The sequence below is a fragment of the Platichthys flesus genome, chromosome 1, assembly GCF_949316205.1.
Source record: "Platichthys flesus chromosome 1, fPlaFle2.1, whole genome shotgun sequence".
NCBI lineage: Eukaryota > Metazoa > Chordata > Actinopteri > Pleuronectiformes > Pleuronectidae > Platichthys > Platichthys flesus.
In genome coordinates this window covers 20,337,729-20,353,740 of record NC_084945.1, presented here as the reverse complement: position 1 = coordinate 20,353,740, position 16,012 = coordinate 20,337,729, and the positions used below count along the sequence as shown (strand labels likewise).

The following is a 16,012-nucleotide window of genomic DNA, read 5'->3' as shown; positions in this document are numbered from 1 at the left end:
CGAAGCCTGCCGGCAAGCCGGGCTATGATTGCTATGAGGCTAACGCCACCTAGCTTACATGTCACCGTCATTACTGAAACAAAACAACAGCTTTTCTAGTTGAAGACACTCACTGCGACACAAGAAACGCACTGTCAACGCTCCACTGTCCGTGGGGAGATCAGTTGGGCGGCTGCTGCTAACCGTAAACAAACACTGACAGGTCCACCAGAAGCGAGCTGCTGACATGGAGCCAGCAACTCGACATCACATAGCGAGCCCGAGGACGGGGCTTGGGCATTTGACTTACCCCGACCGCAGGCTCTGCTTCTCGGCCAGATCTCCGCTGCTTCCCGGGTGGGCTGCCACATGCAATACTGCTGTAAAAACGTGCACAAGCAGCCATTCCAGAAAGTGCTGCAACTATAAACACAAACTAACAGCAAGCTAGCGTTAGCTCCCTGCTGCTAACTGTAAACAAACACCGACAGCTCCACCAGAAGCGAGCTGCTGACATGGAGCCAGCAACCCGACATCACATAGCGAGCCCGAGCCGAGGAGGGGGCTTGGGCATGTGACTTACCCCGACGGCAGGCTCTGCTTCTCGGCCAGATCTCTGCCTCTCATCACGCTCACCGGCTTGTTAGCGTCCCCCCTCGGCTAGCTTCCCAGGTAACAGCCGTGCTATGGCTCGTAACGTAACCCGGTCTCCTCCTCCACCAGATCTCCGCCTCCAGGGGGGGAGGCGGAGATGTAGACCGACTATGACGTCAATTCCCATTCGTATATAGTTTCTTACGTAGAGGAACCACAACAAATCGCTGGAGTTGTTTTTCCAGAGTTTTTGGGACGGGTGACATGCCAGATACCCACATTAACGTGTAGAAGCACTACAAAAGTGGATTTTTTATAATATGTCCCCTTTAAAAGATTCCGCAAGTTCCTGTGCTGCTCTGGAACGATCTAACCAACTTCTCTCTGTGAGGCTGCATGTTCTTCCGGTGCTCTCCTGGTGTCATCAAAAACAAAAGTATCTATTTTAGTTGTCCTTGTTGCCCTGCTCTTAGATCCTTCACTTGGCATTATCAAGAAGCCTAGATAGTCTGTTCTGGTACTGATAGCTGTCACTAGTGATTTTCTCCCACACATCCTCAGCATCTGTCCGACAGCTCTTGTTTAAAAGCCAATTAAAAATGGAGACAACACAACGTTGTAAACTGATTATTGGACCCGAGTTCCACCTGCATTACAAAGATGGCCCGCTGAAGAAATTGGAGCGACCAGATGGAGAAAAAAAGAGAAGAAAATCAATAGTCCACTCTGCCTCCAACATCTTAATGCCACTCTCAGTCGAGAGGGATGTGTGGAACTGATGGAGTCTCTGTCAGTTACTAGACATCAGAGGAGTTTTTAATTGAGGCCCCAGTGGGGCTGGGAGGGACATGGGAGATGTTGAGGGAGAGATCGAGCCAGGCCGGTGTTAGATGAGCTGGGCAGACCTGTCGTGTGACAGTATAGTCGTCCACATTCATCTCTCCTCCAGACAACGGCTGGGCAGCATGACAGGACATTTTTTTACAGGATTTTTTTCTGTATTCGGTATATTTGGTATGGCGCGTGGTATATATTTTGTCCTTTCAATAGAATGTGGTTCATCTTCAAGAAAAATGTCTGGTATAGTAAAATGTATTGCCTGATGTTTAAGTTATGATCTAAAACAGGATTTCCCTGTGGTTTTAGAAAGACGTATTTGAACATTTAGGTGGGTCTTATTTGTTTTTGACATTAATTTGGTTCTATTTCCATTGTTTATTAAAAAAGATTGTTAAGAGTTGCCTTTCTGGATTGTAATGGGTGTTGTAGTTATTTATCAATGGTACAGAAATGTGCATGCTTTAAGGAGACTACCAACAAGACCACCATACCTGACACATCTCTATTACACCACATTTAGCTGATTTACGCAGGTTTTAGAATGGCAGTAAATCCGCAAATAGAAAGGCAATAGACTTGTTCCCATATCTCAAAAGAGCATGTTTGCATCTCTGTTTTGTTATTTCTATAACTGAGAAAGTCTCTTACCTCGTCTTGCCAAATTACCTTGGTCACCAGGGTTTCTCATTTCCATCACTGCCGATCGAAGCCAGAGCTGATAAAAACCTGTGTCCACTTCGGAATCATTTCACTTGGGAGTGAATGCCGATTGGATCCATTCCCATTTCAGACAAAAGCCAGATGTTAGTGGGTGTCAGTGGATTGTTTAACCAGTGGAAAGGGGGGGGCTATAATCGACAGGCACCCCAAACAGACACTCGCCTTGGCTTTGGTAAAGACTACAGATACCGACGGTCCCTGCCTGTAGTTTGTGAGATAACGTGGTGTTTCAAAGATTATTCTCCACTTGGCTGCTTCACCTTATCTTCAACCATTGGGAAGTGTAAATAATTCTGGGACTCTCATATTTCCTCATATTTGTCATTCTTGACATAGATCATAAATTCCATTCAATAGGCTCTAAAATAAAACCTGCAGCAACATTAATAATGTAGTTCAGAGCAGTTGTGGAGGAGAGTTTCATACCTGGTGGGATAGCACAGTGCGCGTGTGTGTGTGTGCGTGTGTGTGTGTGTATATGTGTGTGTGTGTGTCCGTTGGCTTCACTGTCTCCCAACTGCTGCACTACGAGTTCATTTTGCTTTTGGTGAAATATTTTATGTACCATGAAACCTGTGTGTTTTCACCGTGCCTCTCCACTACTAACTTGTCTCATCACTGGGACAGGCTCTCTGGCAAAAGTGTCGACACCGTGGCTTTTCTTCTCTCACCAGCGGCAGTGCTGCTCGTGTCAGAGCTGGAGCTCATTCGCAAACATCCCTCATACTTGCTGACATGTTTCCTCACGGTTTGCTCCCGTCTCTGTTGTGCTGTCTGACTCCATTTCCTCAACCGCCCTTTTCCGAGCATGCAAATGTGCGTTTGTTTTAGTGTAAAAAGAGAAGTGCACACGCTCGCTGGTTAACATGCAGTAAGCTGATGCTCGCCCGTGCAGCTTTGACGTGACATTTAAAATCCTTTCTGTACCAGAATAAATGGGGTAGCCAAGTCCACATCAGGGCATGTATCGCCACTGGTGTGAGGTTTACGCCGGTTACACTGCCCACCTCTATCTGTCTTACTAACACGACAGCCATACAGTTCGCTCTGAGCTATGTATTCAGTTAATTAGCCAGTCTACTGGGTATGGGATTACCTTCAGCTTTAAAGATGAGAGAATTCACTGTAACCTTGCTCCTGGCATATCTAAGTAAGACTTGAAATCATCCTTTTGAATGCGGCTGTGTCTTAGCTTCGCCTGTCCTCCCTCCCAGACAAATCAGTGACTGTCGTTGTAAGTTTGCTTTTATGTACTGTGACAATAACCAAAAAGAGTCCCCAACAATCTGTCTTACCCATTTGTTTAAAATATATGGCATTTTTTGGGAACTTTCTGAAATGTCCCTTGCATCTGGAAGACAAATCTCCCTTTGTGTACATGTTGCAACATAATGTAGTATTAGTAGTTTTGAGTCTGCCATGGTTTCTTTGATCGCTCTCATGTTACTGTGACTATTCCAGAGGTGGTACATGCCAGTAAATACTGACCTCCAGGAACGGGTGTATTTATCAGACCAAAAACCCCACGGGAGCCGCTTTGGTGAGTCTAGATAGCTTGGAGCTGATCGCTGGCCCCTGCGGTGGGGACGTCTCATTTGTATGTCGGCCCTGTCAACTTTCGATTGTAATTTGTGTGCCTACCATGGTGACCATGGGAAATACAGAATCAGGGTTTGATAACAGTGAGGGACCCTCCTAAACGGCTACTACATCCAAGGAGGGCAACGGGCATGCAAATAATAGTTATTTCTAAATCTGTATTTATGTGTGAATAAAAATTCCATCAAATAAGCGTTAATAAATATATATAATATGTATTTAAATAAAATATATATATGTATTGAGAGTAGCTCAATGTCTGCGTGTTCATCTTAAGCCTCCAGTGGTGTTTCTGAGAGGAAAACTCAACTGAAAACCTATATTTTAGATGTACTCACCCCGTAGATTGGTAGTTGGCTCAGCTACAATGCTTCCATCGCTATTAAAATTGTATCTCTGCATTCACTTAGTTAGCGGCTCAATGCCTATTTTGTTTTTAAACCAACAAACACTGCTTATTTTCACCTACTTTGGTTGTCCGGTCATTCACCTTCCGTCCATCGTTCCACCCTTCACCGACTCACTCATCATCTCTCCTGCTTACCCTCCACCACGTCTCCCACCAGCAGATGGCTTTTATCGCTCTCCTGCTGAGAAAAAAAAGGGTGTGCAGTTAGAAACTTTATTCCTATAAATGCAGAGCCATTACTCTGTCTTAATGTGCACGTCTGCACGTCATACACTGGTGTTTGCCACGGGCCCGGGGTGTCAAGGGGAGGGTACAGACATCTGACAAATTGTGGAAGTTAATAGGCAGCAGGTCGTCTTGAAGATGAGCCCATTGCCTCTCTGCATCCCAATAAGACAGCGAGGCAGTATCTTTGCGGAAAGCGATTTATTGAATTGCAAAAAGAGGAGAGAAGGCTCGAAGCAAGTATGCTGATAGGACAAAAACCTGTCGCCATCCATCTCGGTTTGCCAAGTTTGCAGTGAGCTTCTCGTCCTCTCCCCGAGAGGAGAGGTGTTCCTGGAAATATTGCGAGAGCAGCTGTGTCTGCGTGGTCATAAGCTTTTTCAAGCTGGGGCTGGATTGGGAGGGTTTCACCGTTTTGATGGACACCTCTGAGGTTGATAATAAAGGCTGGTAATTGAAACAGAAGCTGAAACAAATTCAAAGTCATTGGTTGAATGTGAAGCTAATATTCATGCTCATGTTTTTCATTCTGGCTAATCCGTGTCCTCTGACACCAAGGCCATCTTCTTTCCATTAGCACAGTTGTTATTGTTTCTGCCAATCGCTTCCCTGTGAGAGGACCAGTGCTGCACAGCAACTGAATAAAGAAGTTTAAATCAGCACTGTCGCCCAGCCTGTTTGTACTCGCTGAGGTAGTGTGCATCAATCATCTCACCAGTGTTGGGTGAATGTGATTTAAGTGTGAGCTCCTGTTTTGTCTCACTGAGTTTTATATCTCATTCACTTCACTGTTTCTACGCTGCCTTACTGTACTGTGTGAATGAATGTCTTTATCTCTGCCATGTGACTCATTGTTAGAGAGATATATAAGCCTATTTCCACTCCTCATGGGTCTGGCTGTGCCTCTCTGGTCTCTGGGGCTGTACAGGCCCTACAGCGGGGCCGGGCCCTGATGCTGCTCAACCCCTGGGCTAGCCCTGAGACCAGCTCACTCCTCTGTGATCAACACTCCCCCTCTACCAGTCCCTCTCTTCTCTTCTCCTTTTTTCACAACCAAGCTGGATAAGGCCAGGTTGTTCATCCTGACAATGAAAGAAAAACGTAATTGACTCTTCCTTTCCTCCTCCTCATCCCCACAGCTTGTCTACAATGAGCCTGGAGGCTGTTTTTAGCCCGAAGCCATCTCTCTGTCAAAGGACATTATTCTCCTTTGGTCACATCATAAGAGGCTAGGTTTCTTCTCGGCAGGTAAAACTAGGGTGACAGTCGGAGAGAAAGGAGCTTTGATCTCCACCGCCTTCACGTTGCAGAACCAATATGACAGGCTAGGGATTCTTAGGAGCACTTTATTCTACCAAATGTGCCGGAAAGAAAACATTCAACCTTATAAAAAACGTCTGCAAATCTTGGCTCTCACATTCACTGAAGACCAAAAAATACCTGTGCCGGCCATTTGCGAGTCCCCTATAGTATCTCCCCGAGACTAGGGGAGCCTCATTTCTCACTGGCGAGGCACCCTGTGTTAGAGGCTCCCTATGGAGGTGGTGTTTTATCATTCTCTTGCCTGCCCCCATTAAATATCTATTTTTACTTTAGCAGCCTGCTGTGGCCTCCTATCATATACAAAAAACCTACAGTGAAACACCACCTTGTATAAGAGGGAACAGTAGGGGATAAGCTCAGGGTGTGGTCGATATAACGTCAATTAAAACGTTTCACACATTCATAGATGGTACATCTGTAGCTACCTATTACATTTTTTACATGACCTTTAATAGTGCTCAACATAAAAAAAAGCTGCAAGCAAGGGACACAATAGCACATCACAGTATATGTGCAATATAATGGTACATAATACACCATCCCCATGTAATGGCCTCTAAAACTGCCTTCGTGTTGACTCAATGCCTCCCAGACAATGTTTCCATGAAACAACAATATAAAGAAGATATGATATCCGATGTGCATTATATTAGGTGTTTCTGTAATGGTGTCCACCTACTACCTTTAAACTATCTTTATCTGTTTGAGACAGATATGACCTCTATGTGCCCAGACAGCTGTGGATTCTGGTCCTTATACCGGCCACAGCACAATGACAATCCTATTTTAGAAATGAATTACAAAAAATACCAGGAGCTAATTGAAATTTTTTTAACTGGCTTTTCTTCCACTTTTACTAGAAGAGCACCTGCAGAGCACACACCACTCCTAAGGCTCACATCCCATCTCGCTATGTGAAAGAAAGTGGAAAGAAAATCCTGGATATTTGTATCGTTTTTCTGGATTCACTCCAAATTTGAATGACTTCTTCCTAGAGTTGAAATCGGTTCAGTAGTTTTTGGGTAATCCTTTTCACCAACGCATTTAAACACACAACATCCTTGATGGACGTAAACTAGGATACATTGTACAGAAGAACAGCGCATGTAGAAGGAGGAGATCAGTTCTGATTTACTTGCTTTCATTTGTTATGTTGGCAAAGTAATTATTTTGAGTGTTCTGATGTCACAGTAAAATGACGCAAAAGGACTCATGGAAAATAATGGCTTTGCCTAGCTACAAATGTTACCGAGTTGCTTTTATACATACAATCTAATAAAAACAAATATCATAAAGTGCTGCGTATGTGGTTTTTATTTGCACTGGCTAGCTAACTACCATTGTGTGTTGAAGGATATCAAAGTGAACAGAAACCCCGGTGAGTTTGTGGCATAGTGTCTGTTATTTGTCTCATTTCATTGTCTGTCAAAACAGGACGGATTTCCATTTGTTCAACGCTACGTCAGCTTTAAAGCTACATTCATAAATTGTTCTACTGTTAAACTTTACATATGCATTCTAATGAGGGCCACACATTCACAGTATATATAGACAAAGGCAAATGTGTGAAGGGAAGTTGGCCCTGTTTGGTGCAGCTCTCTGCAGATTCTAGGTAATGTGGCAGTGCAACCCAAAGCACTCCATCCTTGCCCTTGCACAGAGGGAATAGGGAAGGGGGAGAGAGACGATAGGTAAACAGAGCCATTAGAGACAAATCTATTTCTGAGGAAAACAAAATCACATCATCAAACAAGAGAAAAAGAAAAATATGATCCTGCAGCCCTTTGGGCCCTGGTGTAGCAATGATAGCCGACTATGGCATTTGTCTTTATCAGTCTGCCTTGAGGGAGGGAGAGCGTGGTGGGAAGGTGTGAGAATAAAAAGAGAATGAGAAATACAATGGAAACAAAGAACACGGCGTCTCCTTTGCCCGTCAAAAAGAGCAAGACTCATTTGTTACTTTTCTGGCTTTATGAGTCATGAGCAGCTTGTGTATGATTATTCCTTGCTCTTACATTTGTTGTGTGCAGATTCTCTGTTACTACAAAGTGGCTCTCAGATGGTCATTCTTTAAATATAGCAGAGTGAAGGGCTCGGTGGACAGCGAGCCGCAGCATCATCAGTCATGACTAGCCTGGGGAGGCATGCGCAGCTTCATCAAAATGACAGGATTGACTTTCCAGATTTTATCCTTTCTCTGTGACATTTGGTTGTTTATCCTGTTTTGCAGTCGCTGGACCGGAGCGCCTGTATACTGCCTTGTGTATCGAGACTCTCCTGAAATTGATATCTTTACACAGACTGAGGTGACCCTAAAATTTGATTATAATAATTACATAAAGTATATTATTTGTCATTTGTCTACTTCAGCTGTAATTGCCTCGATATAATCATTATTTGTAATATGCTGCTACTCAGTGTAGTTAAGGACGGGTGTTACAACAGAAAGCACAGTGTAGCAATAAGCCATGCTAGCAGCTCTGTGGCTTTGTAGCTAGCACGTGCACACTGATTTACCATCCTCCCAATCTTAGTTTGACCTTTCAGCATGGTAACATTTGCTAATTGGCACTAAATACAAAGCACACTTATGGGACCATCATTAGTTTTGCAGATATTTGGTAATAAACCACAATGAATCTTTGATCTGATGGTGGCATTTCAGATATTTTATAACAATGCATCCTATGGGAAACATTAATGTGTGTCCAAAATCTCATGGCAGCAGAACCAGTAGCTGAGATATTTCAGTCTGGACCAAAGTGATGGACTAACTGATAACAGACAGACATTTCAGTCTCGGGAGGGGTGCTGTTAGATTTTTATTATTTTTAATGACGCTTTTCTAGAATTGGTACACACATGTCCCTCCTCCTCCTCCTCCTGTCTGTGGGCCTCTGTGGCCTTTGTTTGGTCTGTTTTGTGGAACAATCAGGTACATTTGTTTCTCAGCATCAGATGGACTGGATTTCCATCTGAGGATTGATCACCTCCAATAATACACCTCTCTTTGCCCTCCATCTTGGCAGGGCCGTACTGTAGCCTGCCTGCCTGTTGTCATAGCTGATGCCAAGTCCTTACAGATGCTTCATCATTTAGCTCTTTCCAACTCTAGTCATGTTTTTCTATTTTCTTTCTCTTTTTTTTTTTGGACATCGGAGATCTGTTTGTGCTTAAGCCAGGCTCATAGCTATTCAGCGGCTCCGCTCTGCTGTTTCCCTTTTTCTCCCTCTGTTCAGTTTGAATACTCAAGGGAAATTTGGTTGTTTCTCTAATATCTTTTTTTGGTCCTGCTGACCAGTTTCCACTTCTCCTCATTAGTTTACAATTTGCAAATACTGTCATTAACTTTTTTGCATCTTGATATTTATATATATATATATATATATTTTCATATAGATATCAATATCCTTCCAAATGTCTATTCACTATCTATACTGCTTATCCTTTGAGGGTCAAAGGGGGGCTGGAGCCAATCCCAGCTGACATTAGGCGGGCAGTGTGGTGTATCACAGGGCCAACATACAGAGACAAATAGACAATCAAGTTCATACCTATGGTCCAATTCAAGTCTCCAATTAACCTAACCCAAGTTTACATTTGTGTGGACTGACGGGGGAAGCCAGCGTACTAGGAGAAAACCCATTTAGAATTGTGGGTTAAATATATATATGCAGTATATACACATATAATAGCAGTATAATAGCTAGAGTAATATAATCAATATCCAAACAGTTAGATATAATCTAAGTATTATATTTAATTCCCTTTAATGAACTATAATATTGCAGGTATTAAGAATTTGTAGATTTTAGTCATCTGTGCAATGTGTAGCAGAAGGCAGGGGGTGGGATAGTTAGCGCCAACATCCTCTTAAAGCTGTGCCAGTGCTGCTTGACTGAAACGACAACAGAGTCATATGAGCGTGGTAAGCTATTTGCCATCTGGACCCAATTGAAAGGCCCAAGTGTCCTAATTGGATACTAGTAAAGAATATCTGAGTCAGTTTCCATAAAGCAAAAGGTTTGCGAAGGGTAAGCCCAATACGGTCGTGGATGGGGCAAAGCTGATGATGAGCTGAGATGATGATGGCAACGATCATTATCAGTGTCACCATTCTGTGTTTTGTAATTTGGATAATACAAAAAAATGCAAAATTGTCAAATGTTGAAATAACAGTGATAGATACAGTGATGAAAGTTTGGCTCTTATTTTAGCTCTGCCGGCTTGAATAATGAGGCGCGCTGTCTCTCGCTCTCCCTTCGCTCTCCCCCTCACTGTCTCTCCCTCTGCCCTTTGCTTCAGGTCAGAACATCGCATTCCCCCCGGTGGCTCTGTGGGTAACTGTTGGCCTGGCTGTGTGTCTGCTGGTGCTGCTCATCGCCCTGGCTGCTGTCTGCCGCAGGAAGATCAAGGAGAGCTGCGAGGAGGCCAGGAGAGAAGGTAAAGGGAATTGGAGGAGAGAGGGGGGGGGGGGGGGGGGGGGGCAGGAGAGGTGACTCTGCACATTCAACAGTATATTCTCAGAGGGAGTAAAAATCATTGTTGATGATTGGGAAATCTGTGTTTAATACCCATCTTTAGATAAATTAATGTTTTGGGGCTGTCTTGCCTTCATTAGGAGCAATATGAAACTTGCATCTCAGAGCAGCATCTTCATGCGCAAAGATATAAAAGTAATGAAATGTTTACCGGTTTTTCTCAGGCTGTGTACGAGTGCTTGCTGAATAATGGATGCTAAACTAGCTCAGGCCCTTTCAAGCCTCCTCTGAGCCTTTTATTCCCGACTCCTATTCTTGATCTGTGACTCCTTACTCTTGACATAGCGGGGCCGGGCCGGTCGATGATAGGCGATCATGTAGGAGGTGCAACGAGAGCGAGGGAGATGGATCCAGAAGCAGTGAAAAGATGTTAAGCGCTCAAGGAACATAAAAAATCCGGAAGGAGTAGGCACTTAAACGCGGCAGCATCTCAGATGGTGGAACGCGTATCTCTGCCAGAGAGGAACATCATTACTCGGGTGCCAGTAATTAGCAATGCGGGATAGCCGAGGATCGCCGCAAGTGCAGAGAGAAAAAAAGTTTTGAAATGAGATAGATAGTGCAAAGCCACCAGCTCTGCTGTAATGAGATCGGCTCAGAGTGGAGGAGACATTTAAATAAAGGTCAGCCAGTGTCTGCACCACGGCCCAGAGGTTTAAAAATAAATATGGAAGTGACACAGACGCAGAGGAAAGAGTAAATAGCTCCGTGGAACATATGAAATAAAATGTAATGGAAAGCGAGGAATATAATGCAGTTCTTCCCACGGGCAAAGGGCTCGCTCGGTTGCGGGGCCTTTTCTTGACTGGGTCGGATGAGGAGCTGCATTTCTCCCCTGCAGCTCCAACGCAGACGGCAGGATTGATTATGTGGTCAACCACTGTCCGCCTTATCAAATGTTAAGTCTTATTCTGTCCCCTGCTAGCAATGTTTTTGCAAGCCGTTTTTTCCGAGCATAAATCTGAAGAGTGAGAGCGCTGACTTCGTCACATATTATGCAAAAACTCTTATACTCCTGATAGAGTGATACTGTATGAATACAGATGTGGATGGGGCTTAAAATAGGATTGCTATACACATATCCGGAGCTGTGGGGAGGGCAGGAAGCAGGGAAGTGCAACCTAATTGTGGTTGTCTTATCTTTTAATGGTGTTCCTGGGTATGGCCTGATTGAAGTTGACTCTCTCTCCACTGTGTCTGGGTAGCGCGGGTGAAAGGGTCACTAACAGTGGAGGAGTGAGTAAGTCATTTTTCTTTGCTGTCATAATGTATGTGGAGCACCCGGGTGTGTATCGTAACCGAGCAGAGCAGCTTGTGGTGTTGCTGCTGGAAGTGAAGGCTCAGTTCCAGGGGCAGAGTTTTGTCCCAGCACCAGTTTGCACGGATGTGTTTTTTTTTCTTCTTCATCCCTGTCCTCCATCCTTCCTTATGTAATGACTGTGACTATATAGCTAATAAACCCTTTCACTGACCTATTCAGGGCCACTGTTCCATTTCTCCAAAGCTCATTTTACATTTAAATAAGCACATGATTCTATCAGAGCTCCTCTTGAGAGATGATGTGTTTGTCACATGTGACAGATTTCTTAAGGAAAACAGCGTTTCCCCAAGGGTTTTTATTTCCACTGTGGTGCACATGTTTCACAGGGTATAACCCTCAGCTTTACCCATGCTCAAATGCTGGGATTGATTTGCTATATGGGTCACAGAAAACATATGAAATAACTCATGAGTCTTTTTTAGACATTATTTCCATAAAATTGGGGCCGTACATTTTCCCTTGATCTCAGCAGAAGATGGTCCGGGTCAGACGTGTGCACAACACAAGGAAAATGTACTTGTTTTCTTTATATGTATGACAAAAATGAATGTAAAAGTCCCCTGATCTCTCGACATTTGGTGAAAGAAAGCTGCTCATTGTGTTTAATGTTACTTTGCGCAAGATTTCATTTCATACTTGTCACCAACAGTTGGAAGGGATAGAAGATAGATAGAAGATGAAACAGAATATGCAGCAAAGACAACAGATAATAACATTAACATGCACAAAGGTTCCAAATAGAAGAAGAATGCTGTTTTTCGTAGAACCTGACCTATATAGGGTTAGGGTTATATACCTGCGAAATTTGTATATTTTAGAAATTTGTGATTCCAAAGACGTCATTAACAAACCCTTATGACAGAGAACTTATATTTTAGTGTTTAAACATAATCGTTATAATAAATAACTATGAATAAAAAGACAAATATATCGATTTTGAAATGAAAACTTAAAAACAAATTCATTAGGCAAACCTATCAGTGTATTAATAGCATTGTACATATAGGTTCACTATCTGGAGCCATCAGCCTTTGGTTATAGTGGAATCAATCATGTCAGAGAGGCAGAAGGGAGGATGATGAGGTACAGTAACACTCTCCTGGCTTCAGGGAGTAGCTGTTTCTGTCCCCTGAGTCTCTCCCTTGTGTTATATGTGCTTTGTCCACCTTCCACACTTGAGCCATAACCACCCTCCCTCTCACCCCCACACATTTGGGATGCGGCCAAAGGGCATCAAATTGAAACATGCTGGACGTACAAGGGGAGCAGTTCTCACTCCCCTGCCCTGTGCATGCCCTCGTTTTCAGACTTGAAGTTGCCTTTAAATGTTGCTCTCCTATCAAGGCCCCTCCCCCCCGAGGTATTTCCTCTGCAGCCACAGCGCTGGGACCTTTTGTTGATATGAAGGTGTTGAATGGAGTGGTAAAGGTAAATGGGCTCACAGATATATGTGTGGATGTAACACTGCAACTGTGGAAATGTAAGGCAGAGGTATATGTATATATGTATGCTTTTACTCTCAAAATGTGCACTTTGTTAACAGGTTAACCGAAAAACTGCATTTTAAATTATTCAATAACACGATATCCTCTTGGTATGAGTCATAACAAATCCCTCAAATCCAAAATGAATGGCAAATAGCTGAGTATGTTTAGCTGACTAATGATGTGGTGAATTTGCACACAGATACAGTGCATAACACTTTAAAATTAGTTTTTCTTTATACAGCCTAACAAAAAAGAGGACAAACTGAAGAATGTGGTTGGGGTGGATGCATATGCAGGCTGTGTGAATCTGGAAACTCAGCACGTTCTGCTGCCGTAATAATAAGTATTTTTGAGGTTAATTTCCCCGGAGGGTTGTACTCTCTGCTGTCAAATTCAAGGAAAATCAGGCAAATGTGCAGGGATACAGACGAATGAATTGTGTTGCCTTGACATCCAATTTTTGTTCAATTATCAGTTGAATCCCATGTATCTGACGCCCTAATCTCACGTCCAATTGCAGTGAAAATGGTGTCGCAGAATTCATATCAGCCACTTGGACACTCTGTCCCAAATCTATTTTAAGCCCGTATGTGTGTGTGTGTGTACGTACATGCACAAGTGTAGCATCTGTGTATGTAAGTGTGACAGCCATCACTGGGTTGCCTCCCTAACTCTGTTGACAGTGGGTTTTCAGAAAGCCAGCAGCTAAAGCCTAATGTGATTACTGACTTTGTGAAAAGGGCTGGATAGGAGGTTAAGGGGTGGGTATGGCTCTTTGTGTGGTTGTGTGTGTGTGTGTGTGTGTGTATGTGTGTGTGTGTGTGTATGATGTGATGGGGCTGCCATTGTGCGGAGCTTTGCCGTCATATAGGCCCTCTCATCACAGCCTGTGTCCTTTGAGCTGTGAAGGATCAGCTCACCACGGGCCTGTGATGAAATGACTACATTGTGTGTCTGCCTTTGTGCTGTGGCTCCCACTGATAATGGCTTCTCTGTCCTCCCACAGCTGAGGAGGCCAAGGAGCTGGAAGACGAGGAGTCAAAGACAGGTCAGCTCATGTCCACCTGGTCAAGCAGGTGCGTGCATCAGACACCCGCTGTATCTTTTATTCCGCACCGCTGTGCAGGTGTAGACCACCAACGCTGGTCAGGAAGCAGCAGCAGTCGGAAATCCACTGGTTAAAGTTTTAAGTGTTACCCACCAGATAAAACTCACATTGAAAAATGTCAGCAACTTAATCATGAGCATCAGTACATGTTATCCACTCATGACTGCTTAAATTAGAGCTTTATCAATCTCTGAGCCAATGACAGATCCCCTGATGACAAATTGGCCTCTGGGGGAAATTACCAATATGTCGGGGATTCCGGTGTTTGTCATACACTGTTTACGGTCTGACACTGAACATGTCTCCACACAAAACACAAACAGTGATACTTTGGTATAGGTTTTGGTCCAGACTACATTTTTGCAAACCTCTATAAACAGCCATATAGAGACATAACACATAAACACATAACAAATGTGTTCCACCTGTTTTGAAAACTGCATTTTTTTCAAACACATAGGTTATTTTATTTATTGAGCTATAGGTGCATTAATACAAACTAACATAAGAATCACCAACATCTTAGTTTGGCTGCTCTCAAATGGTGTCCAGGTGGCAGGATGGTAACAGGATCCAACAGAACAAGTACCTGAATGACTTGTGAGTGAACGCTGATGGAGCATGAGATGTGAGAAAGGAGACCAGCTCCAGGCCCTGAAATCCGTTCAACACAGCAGCCTAGTGGCATAACTCTAACATTGTGTGTGTGTGTGTGTGAGTGTGTGTGTGTGTGTGTGTGTGTGTGTGTGTGTGTGTGTGTGTGTGTGTGTGTGTGTGTGTGTGTGTGTGTGTGAGAGAGACAGAAAGAGGGAGACAGACGCCCTAATTTAGAGCTGTTTTACATTGTGCCTTTCCCCCAAAGCTACTGCTCAGACTGTAAAATCTATCTTGTCTATAAATCTAATGGGAACAAGTTCCACAAGTTCCAAGTTGCACAAAATGCCAACAATAGTGCTGCCGTGTCCTGCACTCAAATGATCCTGCTCACTAAGCCGATGCTTGGCTCGATGTTTCCCCTGCCTCCAGTCTCGGTGCCTGGCTCTGCTAACTTGCTGCTGACTATATATATCTATATATATTTGCTGTTCAGGTGAGAGAGTGATTCAATATTCTTATCTACCTCTTTTAAAGAAAGAAAATAAGCACGTCCCTCTGAATGTTGAATTTCCTTTCAATACTCATTTTTTTGCAACCTTTCATTTCAAAGAAGTTGCTCAGGACAGATGTTTTGCCCTTAAAGTAACTGAATCAGGACCAAATACTTCTATGTGCTTATTTTGGGGTGATGAGGAGGATGTGGTATTTTGCTCAGTGACCTTATGAGTCCAGAATTCATTTTGCCATTAGCAAGCAGTGCAAGCTCCCTCTTTCTGCTCGGCCTCAGTGAATACCCCTCACAGTCCTGAGCGGTTCTCCCCCATCGTTAATGTCATTACAGTTATTCATTTGACTCCTTCTTTAGTCTGATTGAATTATTTAGCCTTTCTGCGAACAGCAAAGTTAATACCATGTGATTTTAATAAGCTGAGAGGTGAAGAGTCTCTGAGCGAAGTGGGGGGACAATGACTTTTATTCTCTTATGCCTCTCATGAATGTTTCAGGGCGATCTGTGCAGCCAGGCACGGGGTCAGCCAACCCACAACTAGTGAGACTTAACAGTTCAGCTTTAGCTAAAGGGGTACTGAGTAAAACAGAACAGTAACACAAGTGTGAGACCATTGTTCGCCTCGGTTCCAGCGCAGAGATGGCTACTCGCGGGCCTCCCTCTCTCGCGCTCTCCCCGTCTTTGTCCTCGCACCTGGTTGGTCCAGGTGGACGCTGTGGGCAGTGAGCTGGTGAAGTCAAGCTAATGGCTCTGCCTTCGGA

The 16,012-nt window shown here is 43.8% G+C and overlaps 1 protein-coding gene across 4 annotated transcripts in view; it reads left to right on the top strand.

Annotated features, from left to right (window-relative positions):
* The window catches only part of cd276 (CD276 molecule), a 77,094-nt gene that overhangs the window by 42,972 nt on the left and 18,110 nt on the right, over positions 1–16,012 (top strand). For 2 of the 4 annotated variants that reach the window (XM_062388526.1, XM_062388519.1), the window contains exons 5-6: positions 9,995–10,132; positions 14,045–14,114. In XM_062388526.1, coding sequence (XP_062244510.1) covers positions 9,995–10,132; positions 14,045–14,114 — 208 coding nt within the window. The remainder of the gene's footprint in view (positions 1–9,994; positions 10,133–14,044; positions 14,115–16,012) is intronic. The other 2 variants (XM_062388542.1, XM_062388535.1) reach the window with 1 other exon arrangement.